Genomic DNA, 26992 nt, shown 5'->3' on the forward strand with positions numbered 1-26992 from the left:
CGCGTGTGTGCTCGTTGTCAGTCTCACTGGCTTTTTCTTTGTTCTAGAACATGGCAGGGGAGCTGCAACAGACAGGTACAGCGCCTAGCTTTACAGTTACATGCACGCTGTGTCATCAGTTTCTTTCCCTTCATAGCAGCCAGAGCTCTAAACGTTCATTGCGAAGCTAACCCCAAGGCGCTGGTGAAGTGTTGGGCTATACAGGGAGCCAAACTAACTTTTATGTAATTGTTTAATTAAAACCTTGGTTTTCTAATTGCAGCCTAAACACAAGCGCCTTTTGTTAATGAAAGGCAGCCTCTGTGCTTGGTGTTCCCATACACGGCATTTCTTTCCCACTGTTTTCAACTTGAAAATCGACATTTAAGTTCCCACCACGGGGAAGGTGGCAGTTGGCGTTTCTTGCCATTGGGGGAGATGTTCCACAATCCCTTGTCAGTTCTTGTCAGCAACTTATCTAGGCTGCAGTTGCCTTTCGGATTTCCTATTGCAATGAGTCAAATTTGTAAGCTTCTTCACCTACTGGAATTATCGGAAAGCCAGAGAAGAACCCCTGCGTGTCTCTGGCGTGAGCATTATTTTCCATATTCCTGGTGCAGGATATTGAAATAGATATATTTTAATGTTTGCTTTTTAAGGGGGAAAGCTTCTCTTCATTTCTAGATGAATCTTGGAACCTTTCTTTCCCTCCTCCCTCTGCTGAGGTGATAGGAGCTGGCTCAGAGGATATACTGAGAATGAATCCATTTTCGTTCCTCTGTCTCTGCAGAATAAATTAGAATTTGCCTGATTTAATAAAATGGCTTCATCTCCCTGCCATCTTTTCCATCTCCAGAGTATTTCTTCCTTAGTGGCCTGCCCTTCTATAATGGATCTCAGCTCCGTATCTCCTTATTACAGGCTGGTGGTTTCGTATGTAATGCATTCACTCACGCTCTCACACATACACTGTTTCACACGCGTGCACGCACCCCAGCGTTGGGGGATCCTGATGGCTGAAGGTGTGGAAATTTGTCACCAGATCTCATTTTCCCCATTGTCAGGCATGATGGTTATAATTGATGAGGTTGGTGCAATTTGCCATCCATCTGCCATTAACCCCAGCCTCGTGGAGTTGATGTGACCACAATGTAGAATATATTTTGGGAGAAGAGGGAGAGGTTGAAGATGGGGAATTGCAGTATAAATCTTCTCAATCTGCCCCAGCCCTCTCTCTGTTTAATTGGAACATATTTATCTCTGTGTACAGTAGAGTATTTTGCTATCTCCCCATTGCCCTCAGATGGACTGATAGGAGTTTGTTGTTTGAATTTGGAATGGTTTTCCATTTGATCCCCTCTCGCCCCGCCCGCCAATTTGTGTTTTAATTTCTATTTCCTAGGTTGATTTTTTTTTTCTTTCCATTTTGACACTAATTATGCCAGCCGCATTGGGAGTGCGCGCTGCTGGGAGGTACCCAGCTAAGTGTTAAGAAGGGTTTTAAAAACAGGCTGAACTCCCTCTTAATGAGGCTCAATTGGGCTCTCCTCCGGGTGGTTTTGTTTTGCTGATCTGTCAGTTTTTCAAGGATTTAATTGCACTTTTTTCATATTAGTCTTTGAAATTGGCCTATCCAGTCTTACTATAGAATACTTTTTTTTTTTTTTTTTTTTTTAAAGCAAAAAGTTCGTAGTTTGTCCCTCCCCCCCTATTGTTTGGGAATTTTTACTTTTCGCTGTCATTTCTCCAGGACCGTCTTCTGCCAGTCATTCTTGGGACCCAGAAATAGTGAAGAGCCGGACCGGGAGTGGCAGGAGGGCCTTACAGCCCGGATCTGTAGGCCTCCGAGGCAGCATCCCCGTGCTTTAAGTCTTCCCACTTTAGCCTTCAGTAATGCAGCTTGGTTTGTATCTCCTCTTCCAGATTTGCTCTTGGTCACGGGCAGGGAGAGACTCGCACACAACCGCCATTTCTTTCAGTGTGGAAGTGACAGATTCCATCAAGTGGTGCCAGGCCAGCTCACCAGGATCTCGAGTCTTCAAACATGGGAGGCAAAGAAAAGGAAAAGTCCAAAAGCTAGAAGGCAGAAGTTAGCAGGCAGGGGAGGGAGAGAAGCAAGGCCGTATCCTTTATGCTATTATCTTTATGGCATAGAAAACATGCTTAGAGCAATCAGCATGAAATTCTTAATTGCTTCGCTTACTTCTGCTCTCCTCATGGGACAGATTGTGCAAATGCTGGAGCTGCCAGGACCCTCATGTTAGCACACTGTCCCCGCTGCATACACTATTTTTAACTAGTGCTTTGTTTTGCAAAGATGCACAAAGCTTTTTCTTTTCTTTTCTTTTTTTTTTATTTTTTTTCCTTCTCAAGGATGCTAATAAACAGCAGAGGCAATAAAGAGCTGTTCCAGCCACCTTGACAGCAGCTACACTTTATTAGGCTATGCACCTAGCTCTCTCCCCCTGCCGCTCAGCCTTCTGCTTCCTCTCTTTGGATTTCTTCATTCTCTCCCTTTCAGCATGAGTTTTGGCTTTAAAAAGAAAAAAATTATGTGACCAAACTGACTTCCCTTTCTCCCTTCCCCGCCCTCCTGAATCTGATTTGCATCCTTCTACTGCCCTCTCTTCCAATGCCTACCTTCCTCTTTGAGATTTCCAGTCTCCTCTCATGAGAATGTAAAATCCAAGAACCAGATCTCAGAGATTTCAAAATAAAATAAAAGTAAACTCTGCTTAAAAAACACTTTAGCAGGAAAGCCAGGCTAATTGTAAATCAATGGGTCTTAAAATGCAGCATCGATCTCCAGTTAGAAGTTTGAAGGGGAAAGCAGTAATTACTGCACTAGAAGGTAGTTTTTCCTCTTAGTAAGTTCTGGGCAGAAAGAAGGCTCATTAGGGCAGCACTTCAGAATCTGAGTAATTAGTTTAAAAAGTACTTTTGTGGTGTTATTCCCTTGGCTAGAAATTATAGAAGTCCTCACAGATTTATAGCTCAATTCTGATAAGATTTGATTTCTTATTGTGTTTGGTGGTGGAAGAACCTTGATCATAATCACCCAGGTGAAGATTCAGGGAAGCCTGGATCAGACAGTTTTTTTAGAGTGAGTGCGGTTTAATTCTTTAATGATTCCTGCTATTCGTAGTATTGAAGGTGTCCAACTTAGTACCTTAGCATGATGGCCCCGTTAGACCACCCAAGGTCAACCTCAGGTGAGCAAACAGAGTCAAAGAGGTGATTTTCTTGCCCAAGTACATGTTGATGTGATGGTTCAGTGAGAAAGCTCTGGACATAACGCAGCCATCTTATGTTACCTAAGTGGATCTACTGGAGGGTAAGTTCCATGAGGGCAGGAATGTGACTCACTTGTCCAGTTGGATCCACAATGACTGGAACCTAGGAGGTGTGAACTGATAGGTTTAACTGATGACTTCGTGAGCAAATAAATGAATAGAGGACTCTTCCGTTCCAAAGAGAGAGCTTCTAAGCTCTTGTCTTTGGAGGAGAAAACTACCATGGGGAACATTCTGTCTGGTTAGATTATCAAAAGCAAGGACAACTGCCCTGTGAGCGTTCAGCATTGCAGAGAACAGAAGTAGCCCCTCTCCCTCTTTTTCTAAAGGAAACTTTTTGTAAAAGGAACTTGGTTTTGCTTCTATGAGGAGTCATCAAGAGATCTTTCTCTTCCCTCATTTTTCACTTAGAAGAAAATAGACAACATAAGCAATACTTTTAAGTCATCCATCATTGCACAGCTGCCTCCATTTTGGGACATTCTCTTTTTTGTGCCTGTGTAGTATTAATAGCCAGTCACATGTATGTGAGAGTGTTTTGTCGACTTAAGAGCTGTGAAGTTCTTAAATTCTTCCTAGAAAGTTTCAGTTATCCGTGCTGTTTCTCAAGGGAGGCTCTCTGAAGAGTGCGCTCCACTTTTAATCTAGAAATAGACATCAGATAGAGCGGTGGTTTGTAAAATTTTATTAGTGGAGCCCTCTTTTAGAAAAAAAAAAAATGAAAACTAATTTGGACCCAGTATATAAACAATGTTTCAAAAGGCTTGAAAATGATATTTTAGGAGTTCAGATTTTAAACATTTACTTATTAAGTTAAAAAATTAGAATGAAACAGAGTTGATCAACAGATCAAAATTAAGCATTGTGGAAGGTAGTTAAATAGTATCAACTAAGCTTCTGTTTTGTTTCTATATTTCGTTTAAGTCCATTTCTATATAATCCTCTTTCAAACAGAAATAGTTCCAAACAGAACTGGTTTTAATAGCCTGCCGTGTGATCCCAGAAGAGTCTTCCATTAAGTGAGAATGGCAGAAGTCTTATGCTGAAGTCTACGCAAAAGCTGTTTAACTTGGCCGCATAACTAGTTCACCTAGCCGCCTGTGTGTTAAATTTTGGCATATACCACATTTGAGCATGCCTTAGTATTACAGCATTCGAAATGAAATTGAGGTCATGTGCAGTGGCTCACACCTGTAATCCCAACACTTTTGGAGGCCGGGGTGGGCGGATCACTTGGGGTCAGGAGTTTGAGACCAGCCTGGCCAACATGGTGAAACCCCGTCTCTACTAAAAATACAAAGATTAGCCGTGGTGGTGGGGGCCTGTAATCCCGGCTACTCGGGAGGCTGAGGCAGGACAATCTCTTGAACCCGGGAGGCAGAGGCGGAGGTTGCAGTGAGCCGAGCTTGCGCCACTGCATTCCAGCCAGGGCGACAGAGTGAGATTCCATCTTAACAACAACAACAAAAAAAGTGAAATTGGAATGAAAATGTGCAGAACTCTTGTGGCTCCCCAGAGAGGAATTTAGACACCGTTGTATTAACACTATAGGAACTCTGTCCAGAAGTACACTGGGATTTTTGCCATTGGGAGAACCCAGGAGTACTCTCTCTGGAAGAATCGTTGTGGTGGTGAGTGGCTGATGAAGAGCCCCTCGTCAGGGTATCTCCCTGTCACCCACATTGGGTGGCCTTTGCATATAATGTTTCATGTAAAGTCACTTCATGGGTTGCAGAGGTCTTGGCCTCCCCTTGGAGGCCTCTTGTCCCTCTTCTTCCTGGTATCTGTTGGTCCTCACCCTGAGAGTGTGACACCTGGCTGGGGCATCTCTCTCTGGTCCCTGCCCTGTCTGCTTAGGACTCTCCTCTCCTCCGTACTGTGAACATGGAAGTGATGACGTTCCACGTGGAAAAAAATGGCACTTTCTATTTATAAGTGAAAGGAAATATTTCTGCTGTTTATCCTAGAAACCCCGAGCCATGCTTTCAGATGCTGAGAATTATGTCCCTGCATTGCAGCCTCAGTCAGGCTCCTGGGCCCTGTCACCACTTGGCCCAAAGCTGCTTTCTCTCCCCAACCCCATCTGCTTCCCACCAGTTTTCATTGCTTGCACCCCCTCTCCTTGAGTCAAATGTTCCTGCTTGCAAAGTTTATTAATAGCTCTAGCATCACTGAGTAGTGTTTTTTCTTCCTTTATTATTATTATTTTTTTTTTTGTAGTTTTAGGCTTTTAGAAACAAATGTGGAATAATATTTCAGGCTGCTCCCATCTGGGGCAAACTCCAGTCAATCTTCTGAGCCCAAAGCACGTCTTAGGGGGAGGTGTCCTCCATGTTCCTTCCCAAACCTGTGGGCCTGGCCGAGCTCGGCCTCTTTGCTCTGGTGTTAATGCCCTGGTGATCACTGGTCATCAGTAGTCCAGCTCTACCATGGTCCTTGGTTCTGTGGATCCACCCTACGTCCCCAGTTCCTTGAGCCTCCTCTAAAACAATGTCCCTAAAAACTTCTCGCTGCCCAGAGAAATTTTTTCCCCAACTTCGACTCTACAGTGATATAAGTCCTGTTGAAATGATTGTCTGTATTTCAGCACACATAAAAAGGGCACTTCTGTGCACAGATTTACTGCACACTTGGTAGTGACAGTGGGATGGTCGTTCCTCCTGTGATAAGTCCTTTTCCACACTGAAGCTTGGGAGTGAAGATGGGCGGGTGATGTTTCTATGTGGGACCTGCGGTCTGAAGTGCTAAGTGAGGTAGACGCTGGTGGGTGTGACTTTGTAGGTGTGACAGCAGGTGTGACTGTGGCTTGGGGAGGCCGGGGTCAGGAAGGCTTCTCCAGGGCAGGCAGAAGGCTGATGATGGCTGTGGCTTGTGTTTTCAGGCTGGGCCCATCTGGAGTGTTGTCCAGAGTCCAGTCTGGGGCCTGAACCATTTCTGTCAGTGCCTAACCTAAAAACATCTGATTTCTCTAATCGTCTTGTTTGCTCTAACAGTCCCCCAGACTACTCCCACCTTTTCCTTCAGCTTATGTCCCCTGACACAGCTTAGCCCTTCTATCATCACTGGAACACGGAAAGGTGATTTTCAGATGGAAGGGTAGGTGTGATTTTTTTTTTTTTTTTTTTTTTTTGATAGGTGAACTCCAAGTGGCAGAGAGCCCACCTGGAAGTCAGCTGAGAGCTGGAGCTCTAAGTAAAGGCATGTTTGACAGGGCTCTGTCTCCTACCCTCGAACAACCAGGGAAGCGAATGGCAGCCGCTGGCCAGGAATTGATTGCATTAATTGATATGCCAATAAGAGCGCTTGTTACATCCGCCATTGGTTAGGAGGCCAGCTAACAAGTCCGCTGATCAATGGCACCAATAAAGATTTCATCCATTAATGAGGAACGTGGTAATTAATGTTATCCATAAACCTATTAGCCTGGCTAGCTAATGCGGTGGTTAGTGCCATGAGTGGCAGTGTCGAAAGTGGGCAGGGCATGGGTTCGGACTTAGGCAGGATCGTGGGCACCATCTTGGCAGGATCGTGGGCCTCATCTTCAGGCAGGTTTATTCCAGATATAAGCACATTTCAAGCCCCTGGCAAAGAGAGAAGGCAGGCTGAGCCTGCTGGGCCCCAGGCTGGAGTATGGCTGAGCCCTGCTTTTGTCCCCGTACCTGCTGGGAGGAGACCAGGCCACGTTCTTCTCTTCCAGCTCCTCTGGCTGCAGAGCTTTCCCACGCAAGTCTCTCAGGGGCTGTTAGGGGCGTAAATGGAATGACTGAGTTCCCGGGTCATTCCAGTCCCAGCTGGGCACACTGTCCCCAGGGACACTCTCCGTCAGTGGCTCACACGCACTGCCCTGTGCTCCTGGAGGGCGGGCGTTGGCCTCTTCTGGGAACCATGAGTGAGTGGTAAAGTAATTAACATCCCCCACCCCCGGGCTTCATTAGGAAGAAAAATTTTGCTAGACGAAAGAAAGAAGGAGAAACAGATGATTTGAAGCTGTGCCTTTTTCCTTCCCCCCTGGTTTTTTGAAATGACATCAGTGGGTTGTTTGCCAAGCATAACCTGGCAGCCCGGCGGCTCTGCCTGCCTGCCTGAGATTTCTGGGGACCGTGCAGCTCGCCAGCTCCAGCCGTGGCAGCGTGCCAAGGTGACGTTCCGTGACTAAGCAGAAACGAGGGAAAGGGAAAGAGGGAGGAAGAAGGTATGTGTGGTTGGGGAGCTGGGGGAGAGAGTGGTCCTGGGTCTGGGCGTGGCATGGGGAGATGAGGAGGCATGTCTGGGGGCATCTGATCAGGAGGGCAGGCAAGAGGGGCAGGCACTGGCAGGCCAGGAAGTGTTCCAGTGGCACAGGAGATGGGGGCGGAGGCACAGGGTGATGGCCGCAGACCCAGCCTGGGAGGCCGCTGAAGGGGTCTGAGTTAGGAGGGAACCAAATGAGCCACAGCAAAGGTGACAGTCCAGAGGGCCTGAAACTGTTGAGGAGGAGGCTTGGGAAGCTTTTATCAGCATCAGGCCCGATACTCCACAGCGGAGTTTCCTTTGCATTGTTAGGTATTGACCCTCAGAGACCCCTTGTGGATTCCCTAATTGAAAATTAATACTAGATCAATGCCATGGGCAATTTGCATATTGATCATAAACAACTTTGAAGGCACCGAGTGTGCGGCAGATCAATAGGGCTCTTGAATAGGCTGCAGAGGGAGCACCTCCCAGTACAATGCGCTCAGAGAAAGGTTAATGATTTGGGAAGTTCCTAACTGCTTAGCGCAGGGAACAGCCCCCACGCCACACAGCATCCCCAAGAGCAATTAGTGCCAGGCCTGAGTGCCTGCCCTCCGTTCCCCTCAGCACCCCCATCCCCAGGAGCAGAGGGAGGGCCACTGTGCCGGTGTGAGGCAAGGGGCTGGTGACCTGTGTTTTTGCAGTTGCCTTTTTTGGTGATGGATGAAGTCTTGGGGCAGTTTATTCTGGGAAGTCTACTGGAAAAGGCAGCAGCCAAGTTCAGGCTCCAATCATTGTCCTGGCCCCTTCCCCAAAACACAGTTTTCCTGATGCTGTGAATGAAATGAGATGGAGGAGGGGAGGAGCCTGGCTGCACCCAGCCTCCTCCCCCTCGGGCTTCTGATCAATGTGGACCCTACATTAACGTTTGCTTTAAGCTGTGATGGTTTTGGCCCTGGTTCGCTTCCTGTTCCATTCAGCTCTCATCCTTGGGCTTTTACCTCTTCACCCATCGTTTACTCTCCCCTGCTTTGTGCCCGCTTGGTTTTGCTCTGGCTTTAGGCCTTGCCTTTTGGGTTTTCCCTGTTGGGTCCCCAGCAAGCCTGGAGCTCCTCTGGGGAGATACCCTTTACCTGCCACCCCTCCCCTTCTTTATCCTGGCCTCCATCCATCCCCTCTTTTCCCTTGGCTGTGGAAGCTGTGTGTGGATCAGCTGCCCTGGGGGTGCTCCGGGCTCACTTCTTAACGTTCGGCAGCAAAACCTGGAATGCTCGGGGGCCTGACCACTGAGTTTCTTGGAGCTCCCAGGGTACCAAGAGATGGTGGTCCTGGGATCAGGGCCAGATGCAGCCTGCAGAACTAATACTGCCTGCCTGTACCTAGCTGCCTCGCTCCAGCCCCGAGACAGTGCAGGGTGGTGGCGCCAGCAGCAGAGAGGTCTGCGTGTCACTAGGGGGAGACACCTCTTAGGTAGTGCTGAGTTGAGCAGACTTTCTTCCACAACAGCCAATTTGAGAAAAATAAAGCCCCCCTTCATCCTCAACACCAAATTCATCTTGTACTAGGAAGTGCTAGCTTAAAATAGCCCTGCTGAGGTCACGTAGTTTTCTATGGCTTTTAAATTTACAAAGTCCACTGAAATACATTTATGTGCAGGGACAATGCACTTCCATAGAAGGGACACGCAGAACAGTCAGGAACTAATTTCTGCGTTTGCACAGCAGCCATTCTGAGCCTTGAGTGCTTCACCCCAGTCTTGGTGCTGCCCTGTCCTCTTCTCAGGGAGAGGCTTCAGAGCATGATGGTCAGATGGGTCCTTTGGTTTATGGGTGTCCAGACTGTCCAAGTGCTGCAGCACGGCCCGTGGCAAAGGACAGCCATTGGTCTCCTTTCCCTCTCTGTGTTTCTTCACCATGAGGCCAGCTCTGCCCCCACCCCCGCCGGCCCGCAGTAAACAGAAAGATTCAAAGAGATTTTATCTGTATCTGCAGCCACATCTCTATCTGCACTTATATATTGAACATGCATGTTTAGGGAAAGACAGGAGTCTTTCTACTGGACATCCCTACCAGGGCCACCGGCTAAAGCTGTGCAGGTTGTCCCCCACACAAACAGCTCTCTGCTAAGGGGGACACATAAGGACTGCAGTCCATCCCAGACGCTACCTTACCCAGCAGAGCGAGTGGCGGGTCCCAGGACCATCTGTGCCCAGAAGAAGGGGTGCTGGAGGAGCACCTTGTTCTGACTTTCACAAAGGGACCTTTTGTGTTCACAGTGCCCGTGACCCTGCAGTGGGTAGCAAGGCCGGCAGGATGCTGCCCAAGACCTCTCTGAGCTTATCCCCTGCCTTGTCCCTTCTCTTCCTGCTTAGTGCTCAGCGCTTCTCCGGCAGGCCAGCCCTCCTGCTGTGCCCTGGGCCTTTGCACGTACCATGCCTCTGCTGTGTGAGCCTCCTGTGGCTCCCATTCTCACTTCTTTCACGTCTGTGTGCAAATGCCACCCTCCCTGAGATTCCCATGTTAAGGAACTCCCTGGAATTCTTTTTCTACTTTATCGTTATCCCTTAGCAGCCCCTGACTTAGAATATGCTCACTTACTGAGCTTCTTACTGTGTTTTACCCTCCCCCCTCCTTCCTGCCCCTGCCCCATGAGAGCAGGGGCTTTCCTGTTGTGTTCAAGCTGTGTTGTCAGTGCCTGGAGTAGGTACCCCATGGATATGTGATGGGTGGGTGGGTGGATGGACAGACAGCACAAGCAGAAGTGTGTGTTCTTCTGTGAAGGCCACCATGGTTCCTCTAGAGGTAGCCATTAAACGTATGGTCCTTGGCATCAGCTGTCACCTCCTAGCTATGTGACATTCACCAGTAATTTAACCTCTCTGAGCCTCATCTGTGAAATGAGAGTCCTAATACTATCTACTTCAGTTGAGTGACGATTGTGTTGCGATTGTTAGATATTTGCTAATGACTTAAGCCAATGGAGGCTTTCTGGGCGCGTGGTATTGGTTTTCATGATCAGGCTCTTTGTGGTGAAGGGGTCTACACAGGCAGGAGAAGAGGAAAGTCATCAGCGTTTTGTCCTGATTGGTTCGGTCACAAATCCTTTGCAATCAGAGCATTTGGGATTGGGTCAAAGAAGATGGCAGCTGGAGCACAGGCTCCTGGAGCAGGATGGGGGTGCCATGACACAGAGCGTAGGAGCACACGGCATGGGGGAGTGATGTGGGTTGGGGGTGAAGAGCCCACACAGGCTTGGTTCAGGGCCGGGTGTGGCTGCAGCCCTGCCAGCCCAGCGGGCAGGTGCTGGGATGTCCCTGTGCATGTGATTACTTCATTATGGAGCCTTTCATTGACTTGGCTGCACTGTGCTGATGAACTGAGACTGGGGACAAGAGCACATAATTGAGGGAAATAAATTCCCATCACAGGCCGGGCTGCAGCCAGGAGCGTGCGTCTTCTAGGCGTGTGTGTGATGGCAGGGGGAGGGGATTCCTGTATTTTCTCAGGTGCATCTCCCCTTCTTTCCTTCCCTTCCAGACCTTCACAAGCACTGGGCGCAGGGGGAGGAAGGAGTGTGCTGCATCTCCCCAGTCCTGCCTCTGTTTCCCCCGCTTGGAGCTGCTTTTCCAGAAGCAGGCTTCTGGTGTCCTCACCTTGCCCTCTTTTCAACCACGCGGAGGAGCAGGAACCTGCCGGGGCCTCCCTCGTTCCCCTCATGCACCTGTTCATTCTCTCATTCATTCCGTTACCCTTTGTTTGTTCGCCTTCAGTTCTGTCTGTGCTCTCGGCTTAGATATCTGTGAAGACAGGGAAGGGGAGCAACGTTACTGCCAGTCTTAATTGAAATAGTGTTTCATTCATCTGGGAAATGAGGCGGGGAGGGGGCGGGGCAGGGTTTTCGGGGCAGTCTACTTGCCTCTGATTGGACACAGAACCAGGCCTGAAGATACCAATGCCACAAACGCATAGCAAGATCTTAAGAATTTAGGAACCAGAGTCATTTGCATAAAACTAAACCAAAAACCACACAACCAGCCAGCCACATGGTTTAACCACCACAAAGCCAATGTCCTGCTGCAGTGCATTTTCTAAAAACTGGGATATCAGCTGCTCGGGTCGCCAGAGCATCTGAGGTCAGTCATTATTATTAATCAGTTGTTTACAGCAAAGAGACACACTCCCCCCCCATCACCCCCAACCCGCAGTGTGTTTTGGGCCTTAAAAAAAATTTCCTGGAATGTGAAGTCTGTGTGCTGGGGGTGCGTGTAATGGTTGGGCGAGGGAGGCAGGTTGCCTCAGTTACAAAGAAGCATGGGCGGTGTGAAGGCAGAGTAGAAAAGAAATGGAGAGCCCTCACTTGACACCCTCTGACCTCAGCCAGTGGAGCTGAATGCTGGAGAGCCAGGACTGAAATTGCAGTCACTTTAGATTATTTGGAGTGAGGAGAGGCAGGGAAAAAAGGGTCTGTTGACTACAGGAAGCTGAATTCTTCCTCTGCTGAAAAGCTTATTAGTGGAAGGGGAAAAAGCAATTACTTGGCTTTTGCTAGTTCTCTGTGGCTGGGATTCGGGGCTGTGACAGCAACCCTGTCACCAGTGCCTTCGACCTCACCCTGATCCAGAATATCAATGATGAGCTCTGCCCCAAGCCATTTGGGAGCAGTACTTCTGGGATTCCCCCCTTTCCAGAAAAGAGCATGGAGGGGAGGAGTATGTGAGTGAGTGGGTGAGTGTGTGCAGATGTAGGAGAGGGGGAGAGAGAGCTATCTCTCTGTCTCTTTAAAGACTTGTCCTGTCTTTAAATGTGATGCTTTTATTTGGGGCTTCATGTTGCCACTGGGCAGGAAGTTAACAGGGTACCAGGTGCCTGGAAACAGGATGGCTGGTTTTGTGTTGTGTATCATGGGGTTTGCTTTGGTTTTGGTGAGTTCATTTTTTATCCTTGCTGTGCCATTTGTCTTAAAATGTAAAGAAAAATTAGGCATTGCTTTGAACAACTATGGTACCATTATTAGAATCCACCTGCCTCAACATCACCACCTTGATTGAGGGAAGATTCCTGCAGAGCCAGCACCCCAGGAGCGGGGTGTGAGGCTGCACCACTCACACTGCCCTTGGCTTCTGTCTTGTTTGACTGTGTAAGCGTCTCCCAGAGCACTTCTTCCCTCCGTAGCTGATGGCCTTCATCTTCCTTTAGACACCCTTCTTCAGGCTTCCTCACTGTGTGGCTTTGGAGCCCTATCCTGCTCTAATCCCTGGTCTCCTAGTCTGTAAAATTAAGCTACTTGTGGTCACCTCCCCCAAATACCTCAAAACACAGGTAGAAGCTTCCAGTGACCAGGCTTTTGCCAACAGCCTTCATTCCTCCTTCCCTCATGTTTATACTCTCTTCGTGTTTGAACTGTTCTGCCTAGTTATCCTTGTTATAGTTTCTAAAACACCTAAGAAATTTCTGCTTTTGCCATCCTAATTGTATCCAGCTAAATTTTACACAGCTAGATTTTTAATCCAGTGTCCCTTCTATCTTTTCTTGCTTATGTATCTCCATTATTTAGGTTACCTGTCTTCAAGGCTGTTTTCTGTCTTAATTTCCATTCTCCTGGAACATTTCCTTTTCTTTTTAACCTTTCATCAAAGTTCTTTAGTAGCTGAGTCAACTCATAGGCTAACTCTTCTTAACAGAAATTGATCTGTTTTTTTTTTTAACCATAATATATATTTAATTTTAAGATACAGCCTTACCTGGGTTCGTTTTTTGAAAGTTTTCATTGGTTTCCATCTAAATCACCTTCCTCCTCCTCCTCCTCCTCCTCCTCGTATTTGAAGATGTTGCTTGGCAAGTGAAGAATCACTTACTTTATTCTTTCTAATCATGGGGCGGTCTCATCTTCAGTGTTGCACTGCCCTTTGGTTAGTTCACCCTCACACCTCTGGCTTGTTTTACCCTTCCTTGCTAAAATCTTGGCCTTACAAAATGAAGCAAAACCTTTCACTTGTTTCGAGTTTCCCTTCCTTATTCTCTCACTGTCCAGTTTCTATATTTCACTTGTGAAATGTTGCTGGCTGGGCATGGTGACTCACACTTCTAATCCCAACACTTTGGGAGGCTGAGGCAGGAGGATTGCCTGAACCCAGGACGCTGAGGCTGCAGTGAGCTGAGATGGTGCCACTGCACTCCAGCCTAGGCAACAGAGCAAGACCTTGTCTCAAAAAAAGAAACAACAACAACAACAAAAAGCCAAAAAAACAAAACAAAACAAAAACAACCAAGTTGCTCACTTACGAAAGTTTGGGGAAGTCTGAAGTAAGGATTTTTCTGTCAGCGGGTTTCTAGTACTTCCTCCAACTGCAGTGTGCACACGGAAGGATCTCGGCATCCCAGATTATTTCTTTAAAATGTAATTGTGTGCTACGAATTTCTGTAGATCCCTTATTTCTGTCTCAAGTACCAACTCTTTGTCACTAAACTGCACCTTCTGCCTGATCCCTGATGATTTTGTCATCTCATGGCAACGTTTTCTTTCTCTTTGGTTTCATGTATTTATGGTTTTCGAATATTCCCCCCACTAAACAGGATGGGGTGTGAGTCTAGAAGTTAAATTACTTTTATTCAAGTGTTTGTCTTGATGACTATCGCTGTGTGTTTTGGGGCTTTGAGAGGTATTGCTGTATGCATTTGTGGAACGGAATGTATTGCTTTTCAAGGGTTGCTAGCCTGTTCTTAGGTTTGAGAAACACCTCACGGGAGGAAAAGCTAAATAGATAAACAGCGAGTCCTGAGGCTGAATCTACAGGGCAGTTTAGTAGCTGTGGGAGATTTGAGGAGCGCTGCTGTAGCTAAAATCATTGTGAAAGGGATGTGGGGGTGGCATTTTGTTAAACCCTAGCAAAAGACCATTTCATTGTACAGGATCCAAACTTTAAAAAAATAGAGGCTTTGGATCCAACTACTGGCATTGCTTTCTGAGTTTCTAAAAAGGAGGAGGAAGATCCAATATTCTTTCTCCCTTTGGACATAGAATAGCTGTACAAGGTGCCTATTAAAAATGACAAGTTAGCAATTCCATCTGCTTTTCCAAAAACCCCATTAATGGAGGAAAGCTCTTGAACGCAAACCTCTGGACTTTTTCTGTACCTCAGCTTCCTGCTTCACTTTCTTTGCAGTTTCCCAGGAAATAACTGAAACATGTTGCTTCTGTTGCCTATTTGTTTCAAACATGCACGCTTTGGGACTGGATGGTTTTTGGAGAGTGGCCCAGTTTTTGACTTTCCACGTGTAGATGCACCTTGAAATGTCTTGGGTCTGGCTTCTGGCAGAGTTAGGTTCTTCTGCGCTGGCACCAGGGAATTTGTGGTAGGCACCCGAAGACTCCCCAGGATGCTTGCAGTTTGTAAGGGTCTTTCCTTGGCCACTTCCGGTGTTCGTTCACACGTTTCTAGCATTGCATTCTTGAATGTGCAACCTGTAAATACACAGTGACCTTTGTGGATGCTTGGGGCTGGCCAAGGGAGAGCAGATTTAGCTGGTGTTTTTCTGGGGGCAACATTGCCTGAAGTTGGCCTGATTTCTGTTCCCCAGATTTGGTTTGGAAAGTGTAAGCCTTTTGTTTGTGCTTTGTTTTTATGAATCAGCTTGTTTTACCAGCTGTGCATATTAGTGGCTTATGATCATGCAAAACGAAGTTCATTGACAGTCAGTTCCTGATTCTGCTGTCCACTGGTGGGAGTAAACTCATATTTCTGCCTGAGTTCTGTGCTTCGCAAGGGTGAAGCTGTTTTCTGAATAGGCTAGAGATTCTTCAGACACTGTGGGCTTCAGAGTAAGGCGGCAAACAGGGAATTCAAGTCCCTCATTTGTATCCTCATGTGACTCAGACCTCTGGAGTCATGGTTTTATTTTTCTCTGTTGTGTGCCGTTTGTTTCGATGGTCAGACACAAAATGTTTACCTCTCTCTTTTTCTGTTTGCTTTTTTGCTTCTCTTTGCCCCAAATATTCCATCATTCCCATTGGTATTGTCAAACTGTGTCTCCCAAGCATTGCAAATGCCTTGGGCCTGCATGGCTGCCCCTCCATCTCCCCTTCCCTGGCTGTCGTTCTTGTATAGATTGCATCCATCACCGTTGATGTTCCCGTTACGAGAGCCATCCCACAAGGTTTCACTTATACCCATTAGGTTCTAATCACCATCATTTAGTATCACTTCTGGTACATCCTGTTCATTTCCCATACACCTTCATTTGTATATAGATCCTTAAGTACACTTACAGGCCCTCCTTGACTCTTTTTCATCCATATATTTCCAACATTTTCCAATTAAAAATAAATAAATAAGGAAACACAGATTTTTTTTTTTTTTTTTTTTTTTGCATTAAGCATAAGATCTCTCCCTGACAAGCCAAGTCAGTTTTGATTCAGAAGGAGATACCAGTCTTCTTTAATGGAAACTGTTAAAATTTTTTAATTTACTCTCTATCACTCATGTGTGTTTATCTGTCTTGTTTTCTTCCCTCCCAGCATGGAAACCTGGCAGTGTTTATTTCCGGCAGGTTGTTATTGAAAGACAGATGCTTGTAGGGACTGCTCAGCCTCACACCTGGAATGCTAAAAACCTTTCAGGCAGATCTGCTCTGTTGAAAAATGCCGCTTCCTACAGAGGAAGGGGACAGGAGGAAACTGGTACTCCATCAGGGAAACTCCCCTTCTTCATTCCCCCCCCACATTGTCATGAACCCTCGATTCTGACCGTAAATCTAGACACCTTAGATGATGCCTCTGAATCCACAAAATGGTTAATTCTGATGAGCAGATACTCCATTGAGACCTTCCTCTTTCTATCAACTCCAGCTTTTCTTTGGCCTTTATCAAATTTTCTGTCTTTAAGACATACTATTTCCTCTCTCACATCCTCCTCTCTTTCCCAGTAGCATACTGTGTTGGAATCATTTTTCTTGACTACTTTGTTTTTAATGAGATGGGGGACACCCTTCTGGGTATCAAGGACCTTCTATTTTGCATGCCCCTTCTTTCTAGAACATTCCAGTTTGGTGTGAGGTTAAACTGTGTAAAATACTGTTTGAAAGAAAGGAGAAAAAGAGAAAGGAACTTGTCAAAATGCATTTGTTAGATCACGTTTTAAATGAAGTACAATTGAAGGTAGTTTTTGTCCAAAGAAAGGAAAAACCCCTGCAAATCCGCTGAGCTCCCAGAGAGCGCGCCTCCTTTGTCGTCGCCCTGACATTGAAGTGTAATTTTTCATGGTTATTTGGACTGGAAAATGGGGGAGGGAGAAGGGAGAGATGGGCCTGCGATTATTTCCCATAAATGACAACACAATCACATCACACTCTGCTACAGACATGCTCGGGGAATTTGCCTTTTTTACATTTCATGTGTGAAAGTAACAGCAACAATCATGGCTCCGTAGAAATCCGAGGGAACTAATCCCTGCTGAATTCCGTTTACTTCAGAGTGCTGGGACCTAGCTAGGTTTCTTACTTAGTGTGTATTCCGAGAGTGTTTCGGGGTTGGGTTTGTATTTTACAAACTGGAACTCACACCTTTCAGTTATTAAAAAAAAAAAAAAAAATCTTCCTGTGAATAGCCACCAGGCGAGTCTGCAACATATTTCGTTCCGTTGTGCTTTGTCGCCGCACATTTACTTTTATCCTTTCTGGATTTCTGCAGGGGGCAACCCAGGTGCTTTTGCTAAGAACACAGATAAATGGAACGTGTTGCAATACTGGCTCTAGGCGTTTCCTCCCTTTTTCTCCTCTCTTGATCCCCACCCACCCCCGTAATTCTAGTGTGGTTTTGACAAACTGTTCAAATGGCCAAGTGGTCTTGCCTGGGAGAGGAAAAATGGCAGGACCCGTCCCTCACCACACAACGGCAGCATTTTTCACTTCATGCTCTGGCATTCTGTGCTGTTCCCACAGGAGGGACAGCTCAAAAGAGGGGAAATTTTCTCCGGGAGGCCTTAATAGGCCCTGGCCGCTTTGGACTCGTAACAGGCTCTCTCCTGTCAATGCTCAAGTTGGAGGTGAAGTTAAGTAAAAAGGCAAATGGAGAGGCTCCCCCAGGCTTGCGTTCTTGTTGAGCTGGGCCACGCTCTGCCCAGCAGGGGCGGAACACGCAGGCAGGCTGCAGCCTGGCCCTCCCTTCCCAGTCTGCCTCTTGCCACACAATCCCCATTTTTCTTGTTTCTGTAAACAGTGGTAAGATCTTCAAATATACAAAAGCATAAATGGTCTCTATTCTCCAATTAGTCATTTTTAATAATACTCAGAGTTGCTTTCAGAGTGTTGATTCTTACAGCCTGATGCCAAAACACAGGGATGGTGGTTGTGGGGGACAGGAACGGGGGTCAGGGTGGGGGCGGTCAGGAGGCTGAATTCCTTCAGTGTGGGGTTTTCCTGCAGGGCCTCCCTGCTGCAACCCCCTTGGAAGCTGGCAGCTCTCCACCACCTTTCAAGCTCTGTCCAGAAACTACAGGCACGGTGGCCCTAGGTGTATTTGGTAAACGAGCATCTAGTGGTAAAAAGAATTCTTGTGGTAAAATGGTTATTTAAAGGATCCATGTGAAAAAGAGTGTGTAGGGCCAGGCATAGTGGATCACATCTGTAATCCTAACACTTTGAGAGGCCAAGGCAAGAGGATCACTTGAGCCCAGGAGTTTGAGACCAGCCTGGGCAACACAGTGAGACCCCTATCTCTAGGATTTTTTTTTTTTTTTTACTTAGCTGAGCATGGTGAAGTGCACCTGTAGTTCTAGCTACTCAGGAGGTCAAGGCAGGAGGATCACTTGAGGCCAGGAGTTCAAGACCAGCCTGGGCAACATAGTGAGACCCCATCCCTACTAAAAATACAAAAAGTATCCTGGCATGGTGGCATGTGCCTGTAGTCCAAGCTACTCAGGAGGCCGAGGCAGGAGGATCGCTTGAGCCCAGGAGTTTGAGGCTACAGTAAGCGATGATTGCACCACTGCACTGCAGCCTGGGTGACCAAGAAAGACCCCGTCTCAAAGAAAAAAAAAAGAAATCATCATTGGAGCCAGGGTGTGTGTCTGATGTTTTCTGTGACCCCAGTTTCTTTGTTTATTCCATCCTCTTCACTTTTAGAGGGTTGAAATCTGTTTGTGTCATTGTCATCTTCAAGAAGGCTGTTTTGTTTAAAACAAGCTAGCAGTTTGTTAGCAGTTTGGCTACTTATTTTTGGTAAGCCACCAGGGTGGGAAGATTACCTGTAGGAGCGTTAGGCTGACCCCTGACTGTTTAGTCCAGCAGATAGTGAAAGGTCTTTCGCATGGCAGAGAGCTTAAGTGGGTGAGAAAATGGAAAAGGATGAAGGCAATGGCGCCCCTGGAGGGAGACCTGCCTCTGTTTTTCCCACACTGTGTCTCACTGACTCAGTGCACTTGGGTCCTAATGAAGAGGCAGCTTCTAGAGGCCCAGGCCCACAGGAGTGCGGCAGGCGCATCTGCTTATCATCCACGCAGAGAGCAAATGGGCATGAATGTCTTGAGCTTTATTCATGCACTGGAGTTTGCCCATTGGAAAAGAAATGATATCCTGAGAAGATGGAAAAATATTACACTTCTGATGAGTAAATAGATGCTCCAGCTGTAGAGCCCCTGCCCGCTTCCCCTGCCCCCACCCCCCACACACATCTGCACTCAGTCTCACCCCTTTGAGGTTTCCTGCCTGGACTACCATAGGGTTAGCTCAAGATGTCCCACTCATCAGTGTTGGTTTGGATCCCAGGCCCTTCCTCTTGTGATGTGGCATTTTCCTCAGTGAATGTATATACTCTGCTAAGAGGTGGAAGGCGGAATGGGCAAAGTTGGTTGGTAATTTTTTTTTTTTTGATTTAGATGATTATCCACAGAGGACTTCCACGGAGATTGGTAAATTCCCTTTTCCGTGGACATCCATGAGAACATGCAGTCACCTTTACTAAGATGCTGAGTGTAAGGTGTGTGAAGAGAACAATTTGTACTTGTTGTAAGCAAAACCACCTTGATTTAAGGGAGAATTTCTGAGGCAGGGCATTGTCACCCAGAAAACCTAACTGCTTGGAAGTTACCTCTCGGGCATCTAGCCGGGTTGTCGGGGCTGGAAGAACACCATGGAATAAAACCACAGAGTAAATATTTGAGAAGATGTGTCAGGGATGCTGCAGAGTAGGCTACTACATTCTGGATCTGGCTGTCACGGTACAGGTAGGATATAAGCTGGGGCACATGGAGAGTCACTGGCAGGACTTCTGGTCACTATTCAATGAGATTCCACTTGCCCAAAAGTCACAGAGGGAGAATGGCATAGGGAGTGGCCCACCTCCATCGGTGTAGTCACAACACCTCCATCGGTGTAGTCACAAAGATTACCACCACTAGCCTCTTCCTTTCTGGCTTGGAGAGAGAAAACGGCAGTAGAAGTAACAAGCTGGGAGCAACACAATTGCCCGTCTATCAGCATTACAGATTGTATTCTGTTATAAGTTTCTATTGTAGCAGAATTATAACACACTGGATTTTATTTGAAATAAGTGGTCTAGGCCTTAGTAGTCATCTTTTATATTGTGGGATTTGATTTGACCTGCATTTGCAAAATAAAGCATGCATATTCTGTAGAATATTTGCAGCCAGTAGAGGTTTCCCATTGATAACAAAATGCCAAGAGGATTGGACACGCTAGAGTGTTCTGCCCTCGTTTTCCAGTTGTGTCAGCCAAGGCTTAAAGAAAAGTGATTGGCCAGGGTATACAATGAGTCTCAGGATGCCGCACCTACACAGGAGTTAGAGGAACAAGAGAGCGAGACACATCCCCGAGTCCTTCCTTCCACCCACTACAGAGACACCAGCAAACGCCACTTGTAGCTGCCACCCTCCATGTCACTCCTGATGGTCAGGGTGTACCCCGCCTTTCCCGCCTGCTTCAGTGGTCGTCCTTGGGTTAATTAGGTTGAAAATGGAGAAAGGAAAAGCTTTAACTCTATCTTCAAAGTAAGCAGATTGGTTATTTTGTTTTTCAAAGAAGAGGTCCTATATACAATTAAAACTTGTTTCTGGTAAACCTCATTCCAGGAAAGATGAGCTTTTAACAAAAGGCTTTTGACAGCTGCAGGCTATTTCATTTTTTTAATGCCGAATGAAAAATCAATACATTTTTCTGGGTTACACATATTCAGAACAGGCCTGATATTTCCATTATAATGGAAAGTGGGTGTCTGTGCACATCTCGCCTGTCAGAGCTGCACCGCCGCATTTTCCAAGCCACTGCTAAATATTTCAAACCTGATTTGATTGTGGTTCATGACAGCTAATGTTTCTCAGCTCTTGAGCCTGCCGACAGGCAAACACACTTTATTTCACCCCCACCCGCAAACATCGCTCCCTCCAAAGAAAAAGGAAAGAACAATTTCATTCTTCGGGGATCACAGATTGGTGTATTATTTAAGTAACATGATCATGTGAGAGCCTCGGGTACAGATACCCTGATTCTTAGGAGAATTTCTAAATTTCTATCACACCAAGGCACTATGGGGGCTTTGTCAGGTTTGGGGAAGGTTTGAATTAATCTGCATTATCCTGTTAAGAGTTAGGAACAGAGGGACTAGACTTAATCATTGATTGACTCCCCTTCCTTCAAGCTTGTAAGTGATTCGTAGAATACCCCCCATGGACTTGTCACTCGGCCCCATTATTTGGGAAAATAGTACCTTTTTTTTTTTTTTTTTTTTTTTTAACAACTGGAACATATTCTTGGGTGATGCATTCAGGGAGTGTGTTCAGTGAGGTTGCGGGGTTGAATGCTGACTTTGTGGTGATGCCACCTCTATTTTTGGCTTCTGCCTGGTGCTGCTTTCACGAACCAGTTTCCAGGTTGTTCATAAGATTGGTGCAAATTCCCATAGGGCTGCCAGTTGGCACGCTTGCCTCCTTTGGAAGCAGATTTCACCACCGATGGGGGAGTTGTGCAGTCACCTTTACCAAGATGCTAAGTATAAGGTATATTAAGAGATCAATTTGCATTTGTGGTCAGCAAAACCATTTTGATTGAAGGGAAATTTTCTGGGACTGGGGTATCATCCCCTTGAAAACTGAAGCTATCCTAGGAAGCTTTTTCCCCTTTAGAAGGTATTTATCTGCTGGAGTTCTTGCACTTGAGGGCTCTGCACTTAACCAGGTGGCCTGACTGATGAGCAGGATGGAATGGATTTGGCCAAGCACTAGTAAGTAACTGCTATTTGGGAGAAGTAGTTGTAAAAAGGAGGTGGTGATGGAAAGAGTTTTGTTTTGTTTTTCAGACAGGGTCTCACACTGTTGCCTGTTGCCTAGGCTAGAGTACAGTGATGCAGTCATGGCTCACAGCAGCCTCAACTGCTCAGGCTCAAGTAATCCTCCCACCTCAGCTTCCTGAGTTAGCTATGACTACAAGGGTGTGCCATCACACCCAGCTAATTTTTACATTTTTTGTAGAGATGGGGGTCTCACTCTTGTCCAGGTTGGTCTCAAACTCCTGAGTTCAAGCAATCCGCCCACCTCGGCCTCCCAAAGTTCTGGGATTACAGGCATGAGCCACCATACCCAGCCAGAAAAGAGATTTTTAAAGGCCTTCAGTCACCGTTGAAGATGGAAATGAAAGGCAGAAGGGACCCTAGGAAGACGTTGCAGTTTTCCAATATTTGCTTTTATTTCCCTAACTCTTTAATATGAAAACACATACAGGAGGGGGTGCTCCAGTTTGAGACTACTGTGGGCTTCCACAGGGGTTTTAAAGGCACCTTCTCTGGTGTCTTCTAAAACACAGAGCTGTCTGGGAGGCATTGGGCCTGCTACCTCCTGCCCAGAACCAGGGTGGGACTAGGGGAGTGGGGATGACCTCCTCTCCCAGATCCTGGCCATGCCCTTGGGAAAGCATTCCTAGTGTGCTCTGGTTGGGATCAGAAATACCGTTAAATGCTTGAAGGAGAAGATGGTTTTGATTTGTTTGTTTCAGCCTTAAAAATGGCACAGTGGCTGTTATGTGTCTTGGTCTCTTTTTCTATAGGAAAGACAGGATTTTCCAGATAAAACTGATCATCAGTCCATCAAGTCTTCACTTGTTCCCATCATCTGTCAGTAGCTGATATTATAGGGGAAAAAAGTCTGCAGCCTCTGTAATAATGACCCAGCCAGTTGCCACTGACTTCGCAGAAGAGGGGGGAATGCAATCCGTGATCCGTGGGGAAAAAGAGCAAGAAACAAAAAACCTCCCCTCCATTCTCCAGCATGTGTGTATCAAATCTACATTCCTAAAGAGAACAAGGGCTCCTAGATAACAGCCCTAGGAGCTTAGCGTGTGGACGCAGACTTCTGTTTCAAAGTGGGATGCCATTTTGCCCCTGGTTCCCACGTGTTTCCAGGGCGGGGAGACCAAGCCCTTCCCCAGGCCTGGCTCTTGGTAAGCAGCTTGCTTTATGCTTTCGGAACCAATAAAACACACCCTGCCTGCAAAGCATCGTGGGCCTGAGCTGTCCAGAGGAATTTTCAGTTTGCGTCTCTGTTTTTTAATCATTTCTCTACCTTTATTGGTATTCAGAGCTCACAGTTTTCCGGTTACTGTCAGCCTGGGCTTTCATCCATTTTAAAGAGCTATTTTTCCTCTTGCTGTTGATGATGATGGTATAAAGACAGATGGTGTAACTGCTTATGAACGTCCTATTTTATATCTACAGGACCAGACAGTTCACTTGAAGACATATATTATTTCCGCATGCTCAGGTTAGGTGTCCCAGACTCGTCTGCCTCCTGCAGCCAGCAGCCCTTCCGGGCCTCGCCATGCGGAGGGCGACACCTGTAGGTCACAGCTGGAACTGCAGAGATGAGCTGGCTGGGCTGAATGGGACCTGGTTTTTAGGTGGGGGTGGGGGGCTGAGGACACTACACTGATGATCCCCTTGAAAGGGAGCTGGCTTATCCAGGATTTTCCTAATCATTTCTTCTTCCACCACGCATAGAGCAGTCTTTTAGTGAATGAATCACAAATGATAATATTAAACCTAGGAACTCAAGAAGAGGACCTGATTTGTAAATCTTTTAAAAAAAAGAGAGATAAGCAAAATAAGTTCTTGAAATAACCTCTTTCGTTGATCCTCTCATCGGAACTCAGCTGCCTTCATTTTCTGCTTGCAGTAGGGCAGGGAGGGAAGAAAGCAAAGGCCCAAGTGGGCTCACAGAATGAGAGCTCCAGGAATATTCACAAAGCAACATGCAGTTTCCATGCTTGATGCATCAGTGATCTGCTTATACATTACAGTCTCTAGCTTCTCAACAATTTGTTTGGTAAGGCTCAAAGAATTGGGGTCAGTGTCGGGTGACCGTGAGTTTTTAATGCTCTGCTGTGATAGCTGCAGGCTGTATAATGTGCTGGCTTGGAGATGGTCCCCCAGTGGGTACATCCCTTCCCATGTCTGCTGAGCAGCACCTTCAGACACTGCTCATCACCATCTCAGGGTGTTCTGTAGTTTGTAGGTGTCAGACTCTCCCCATCTGAGGTGGTCATATGTATGCACTAGAGATGAGAGGCCACTGAGCCATCTCTTTGCCTAATCAAATTTGGTTAACCCATTTATGCCAGAGATTGAAAAATTTTTTTGTGTGAAAAATCAGACCCTGGCGATGACCTTCAGCAGTAGGATATAAATAACTCCCACAAGCTTAGTGTTCCAGTAATGGAACACTAGGCATAAATGTATCAACACTACAGATATTTTGTGTCACAGCATGTATTAGGACAAATAAGGATCCTTTAAGGGACCTAGCTCATCTGGGTAGACCTAATGTAATAATATTCATTGACCGAATGCTGGTATCACCATTCAAAGATGAATTTTATTATAGTGTTGAACAATTTTATTGAAAGCCTAAAAATGTGCTCGGAACATCCCACTTGGACATAATGAAGATAGTTCCTGTGTCATGCTGTGTAATTTGTTATTACTCTACTGACACCTATACATGTTTTCTCTGCTAAATGATGTATGGTGTCGAAATGTGGGGCTCTGTAACTGATTGACTTCAAGCTGTGGTTGCCTAATTTTTCTCTGTTTGAACTAAGGGTAGGCTAGGGAAACTTGATGTTGACTTTATTGTGCAGTGAGACAAAGAAGGAGACATAGAAATTATATGTGGAATATGAGTTGGAGATGAAAATAAGCAGTACCGTATTTCACCTGTGTTCCCAGTGACTGCCTCATAAGCTCCCTCTTGGTGGTAAGGAAGAAAGAACGTTTGTGACACTAGTTCAGTTTTCCAGACCTTGGACCTTTGTCATCTCTTGAGTCAAGACAATCTGATTCTAAATAGACACCTTCTTCCTCAGTGTTTTTGAAACTCTTTAAGACCAATTTACTTTGTACTCCTACTTTCTTCGTGAGATACATTTAGAGGCTGTTTTCTAGACAGTCAGAAGGCATGACACTTTGAAAAACTGAAAAGTAGTGTCAGGGTAGAGGCTGTTTTCTAGAGGGTCAGAAGGCATGATACTTTAAAATACTGAAAAGTAGAATTGGGGTTGGAGAGACCTCTGGCGGTGCTCAACAGAGGCCTGATCCAGTGTTCTTAAGCCAGACCCAGTACTTCCTTGCTGGGGTCTGGTCTACTGACAGATGTGGGCATCCTTGCCCTCATGCCTGCGCACCTGAGAAAATGTCCTCTTCATAGCCTCCTAATAATTTCATCTTTATTAAAATTATTTCACCTTGGTTTGTCTACTTTATTCATTCCCTTAGCCCATTCTTACTGAATGCATGCTCTGGATAATGTGACTCAGAGGGCCAGGAAAGCAAGAGAGAAGTGTCTCCCCTTCTTTCCCTCAGTATCTAGAGTATCTTACTCTCTTCTTCCCCACTTGGCCAAATGACATTTCACTTCATAAGCGACCTAGCGTTGGCAGCCATCATTCTGCCTTCACTGTAGCACTGTGTACTGAACTGGAGAGACATTTCCTGCATTAGTTTTAAACCCGTAGTGAGTGAAGGATGGAATTGCTTCAAAAAGAAAGTGTGTGACTCTGTTACAAATTTTTATCCTTTACTCTACAAATCTCACTTCCCACCACTGCCTCCTGGCATGCTCACAAGATGCCATTTGGTTTTTGGAACTCTTCAAACTGATGAACTCATATCACTGATACTCTATGACTCTTCACAACCTGAATGACTTCCAACAACTCCCACACCTTCTGGCACATGCATAGGCACTGTGAGCCCTGTGAGGGGTCAGTGACTGGGGGGTGGTCTAGGCCAATGCCTAGACTGGCATTGGGAGGCTCTGGGAATGGAGCTAGGCATGAAGTGAACAGGTGGCCACGTGTTGCATTTTCAAGTGTAAAACACTTGCATGCAACTTCAGGGATTCAGGTGGAGCTGCTGCTTCAGCCAGGATTGGTTTTTTAGTTAGAACTAGTCAAGTGAAGCATTCAGAATCTATCTGGAAATACCTAATGGCCACATGTCTGGGGCAAGTCACAACCTCATACCAGCTGTTTACCCAGAAGGAAAGTCCCCACTGCTTACCCAGACCTTGATATATCCTTAGCACAGTCAGCCTCTCAGGGGCCTCTGGAAAGAGAAGGGGGACGAGTCATTGGTGTCTGTTTTGTGGTTGGCAGTTCTTTGCAATAGGGGCCAAAAGTCCTTCATCTTCTTTTTATTTTTAACCCTTGACATGTTTTTCTTCTGTTTCAGAAGAAGCCATTGAAGATGTTGAAGGACCCAATGAAACAGCTGCTGATCCAGAGGAGCTTGCTAAGGAGCAAGAGGGTGGAGGCGAGAAAGACCAGGGCAAGTGGGCAGGTAGTGTGCGTGGCTGCCCTCGAACCTTCTAATCTTTCCTTCCCTGGAAGAATGGAGCTAACAAGTCAGGGAGCAGACACATCCTTAGTCTGCCCAGAAAAACTCTGTTGGCTTTGGTCATGTGGGAGGGGGATTTCATTTTGCTTTTTTGAGCAGTCACCTTTATTCTCCTTTATTATACTATATTATACTATATGTTTTAATGGTTAAGCTTTTTAAGTGGCACCAAAACCAACTTGTTTATTGAGTATCCAGGTAAGTGCCAAGCTCTGTGCAAGAGCATCTCAGTTTTTGGTCACCTCTTTTTGGTGGCTCTTCACCAAAATGCCCTTGATGTCATTCTTCCTCTATTGAAGGTCCAGTTGCTGGTCCCACCTGCTCCCAAGGCCAGTGGAGGGATTTGTCATGTGGAACTTGATCAGGGTCACCCCTGATTCTTAGCCTCAAGATTCTCTAAGGGTCAGGCACAGGGGCTCATGCCTGGAATCTCAATACTTTGGGAGGCTGAGGTGGTAGGATCACTTGAGGCCAGGAATTCAAGACCTGCCTGGGCAACATAGTGAGTCCCTGTCTCTACTAAAATTCAAAAAAAAAAAAAAAATTGCTGGGTGTGGTGGCACATACCTGTAGTCCCAGTTACTCGGGGGGCTGAGGTGGGAGAACCACTTGAACCC

At 46.3% G+C, this 26992-nt stretch overlaps 1 protein-coding gene across 1 annotated transcript in view; it reads left to right on the forward strand.

Moving 5' to 3' along the window:
* The window catches only part of ZFHX3 (zinc finger homeobox 3), a 175876-nt gene that overhangs the window by 102971 nt on the left and 45913 nt on the right, over positions 1–26992 (forward strand). The window contains exon 4 of the mRNA XM_011976709.1: positions 26211–26291. Coding sequence (XP_011832099.1) covers positions 26211–26291 — 81 coding nt within the window. The remainder of the gene's footprint in view (positions 1–26210; positions 26292–26992) is intronic.

Source organism: Mandrillus leucophaeus, unplaced genomic scaffold (assembly GCF_000951045.1).
Source record: "Mandrillus leucophaeus isolate KB7577 unplaced genomic scaffold, Mleu.le_1.0 Scaffold17, whole genome shotgun sequence".
NCBI lineage: Eukaryota > Metazoa > Chordata > Mammalia > Primates > Cercopithecidae > Mandrillus > Mandrillus leucophaeus.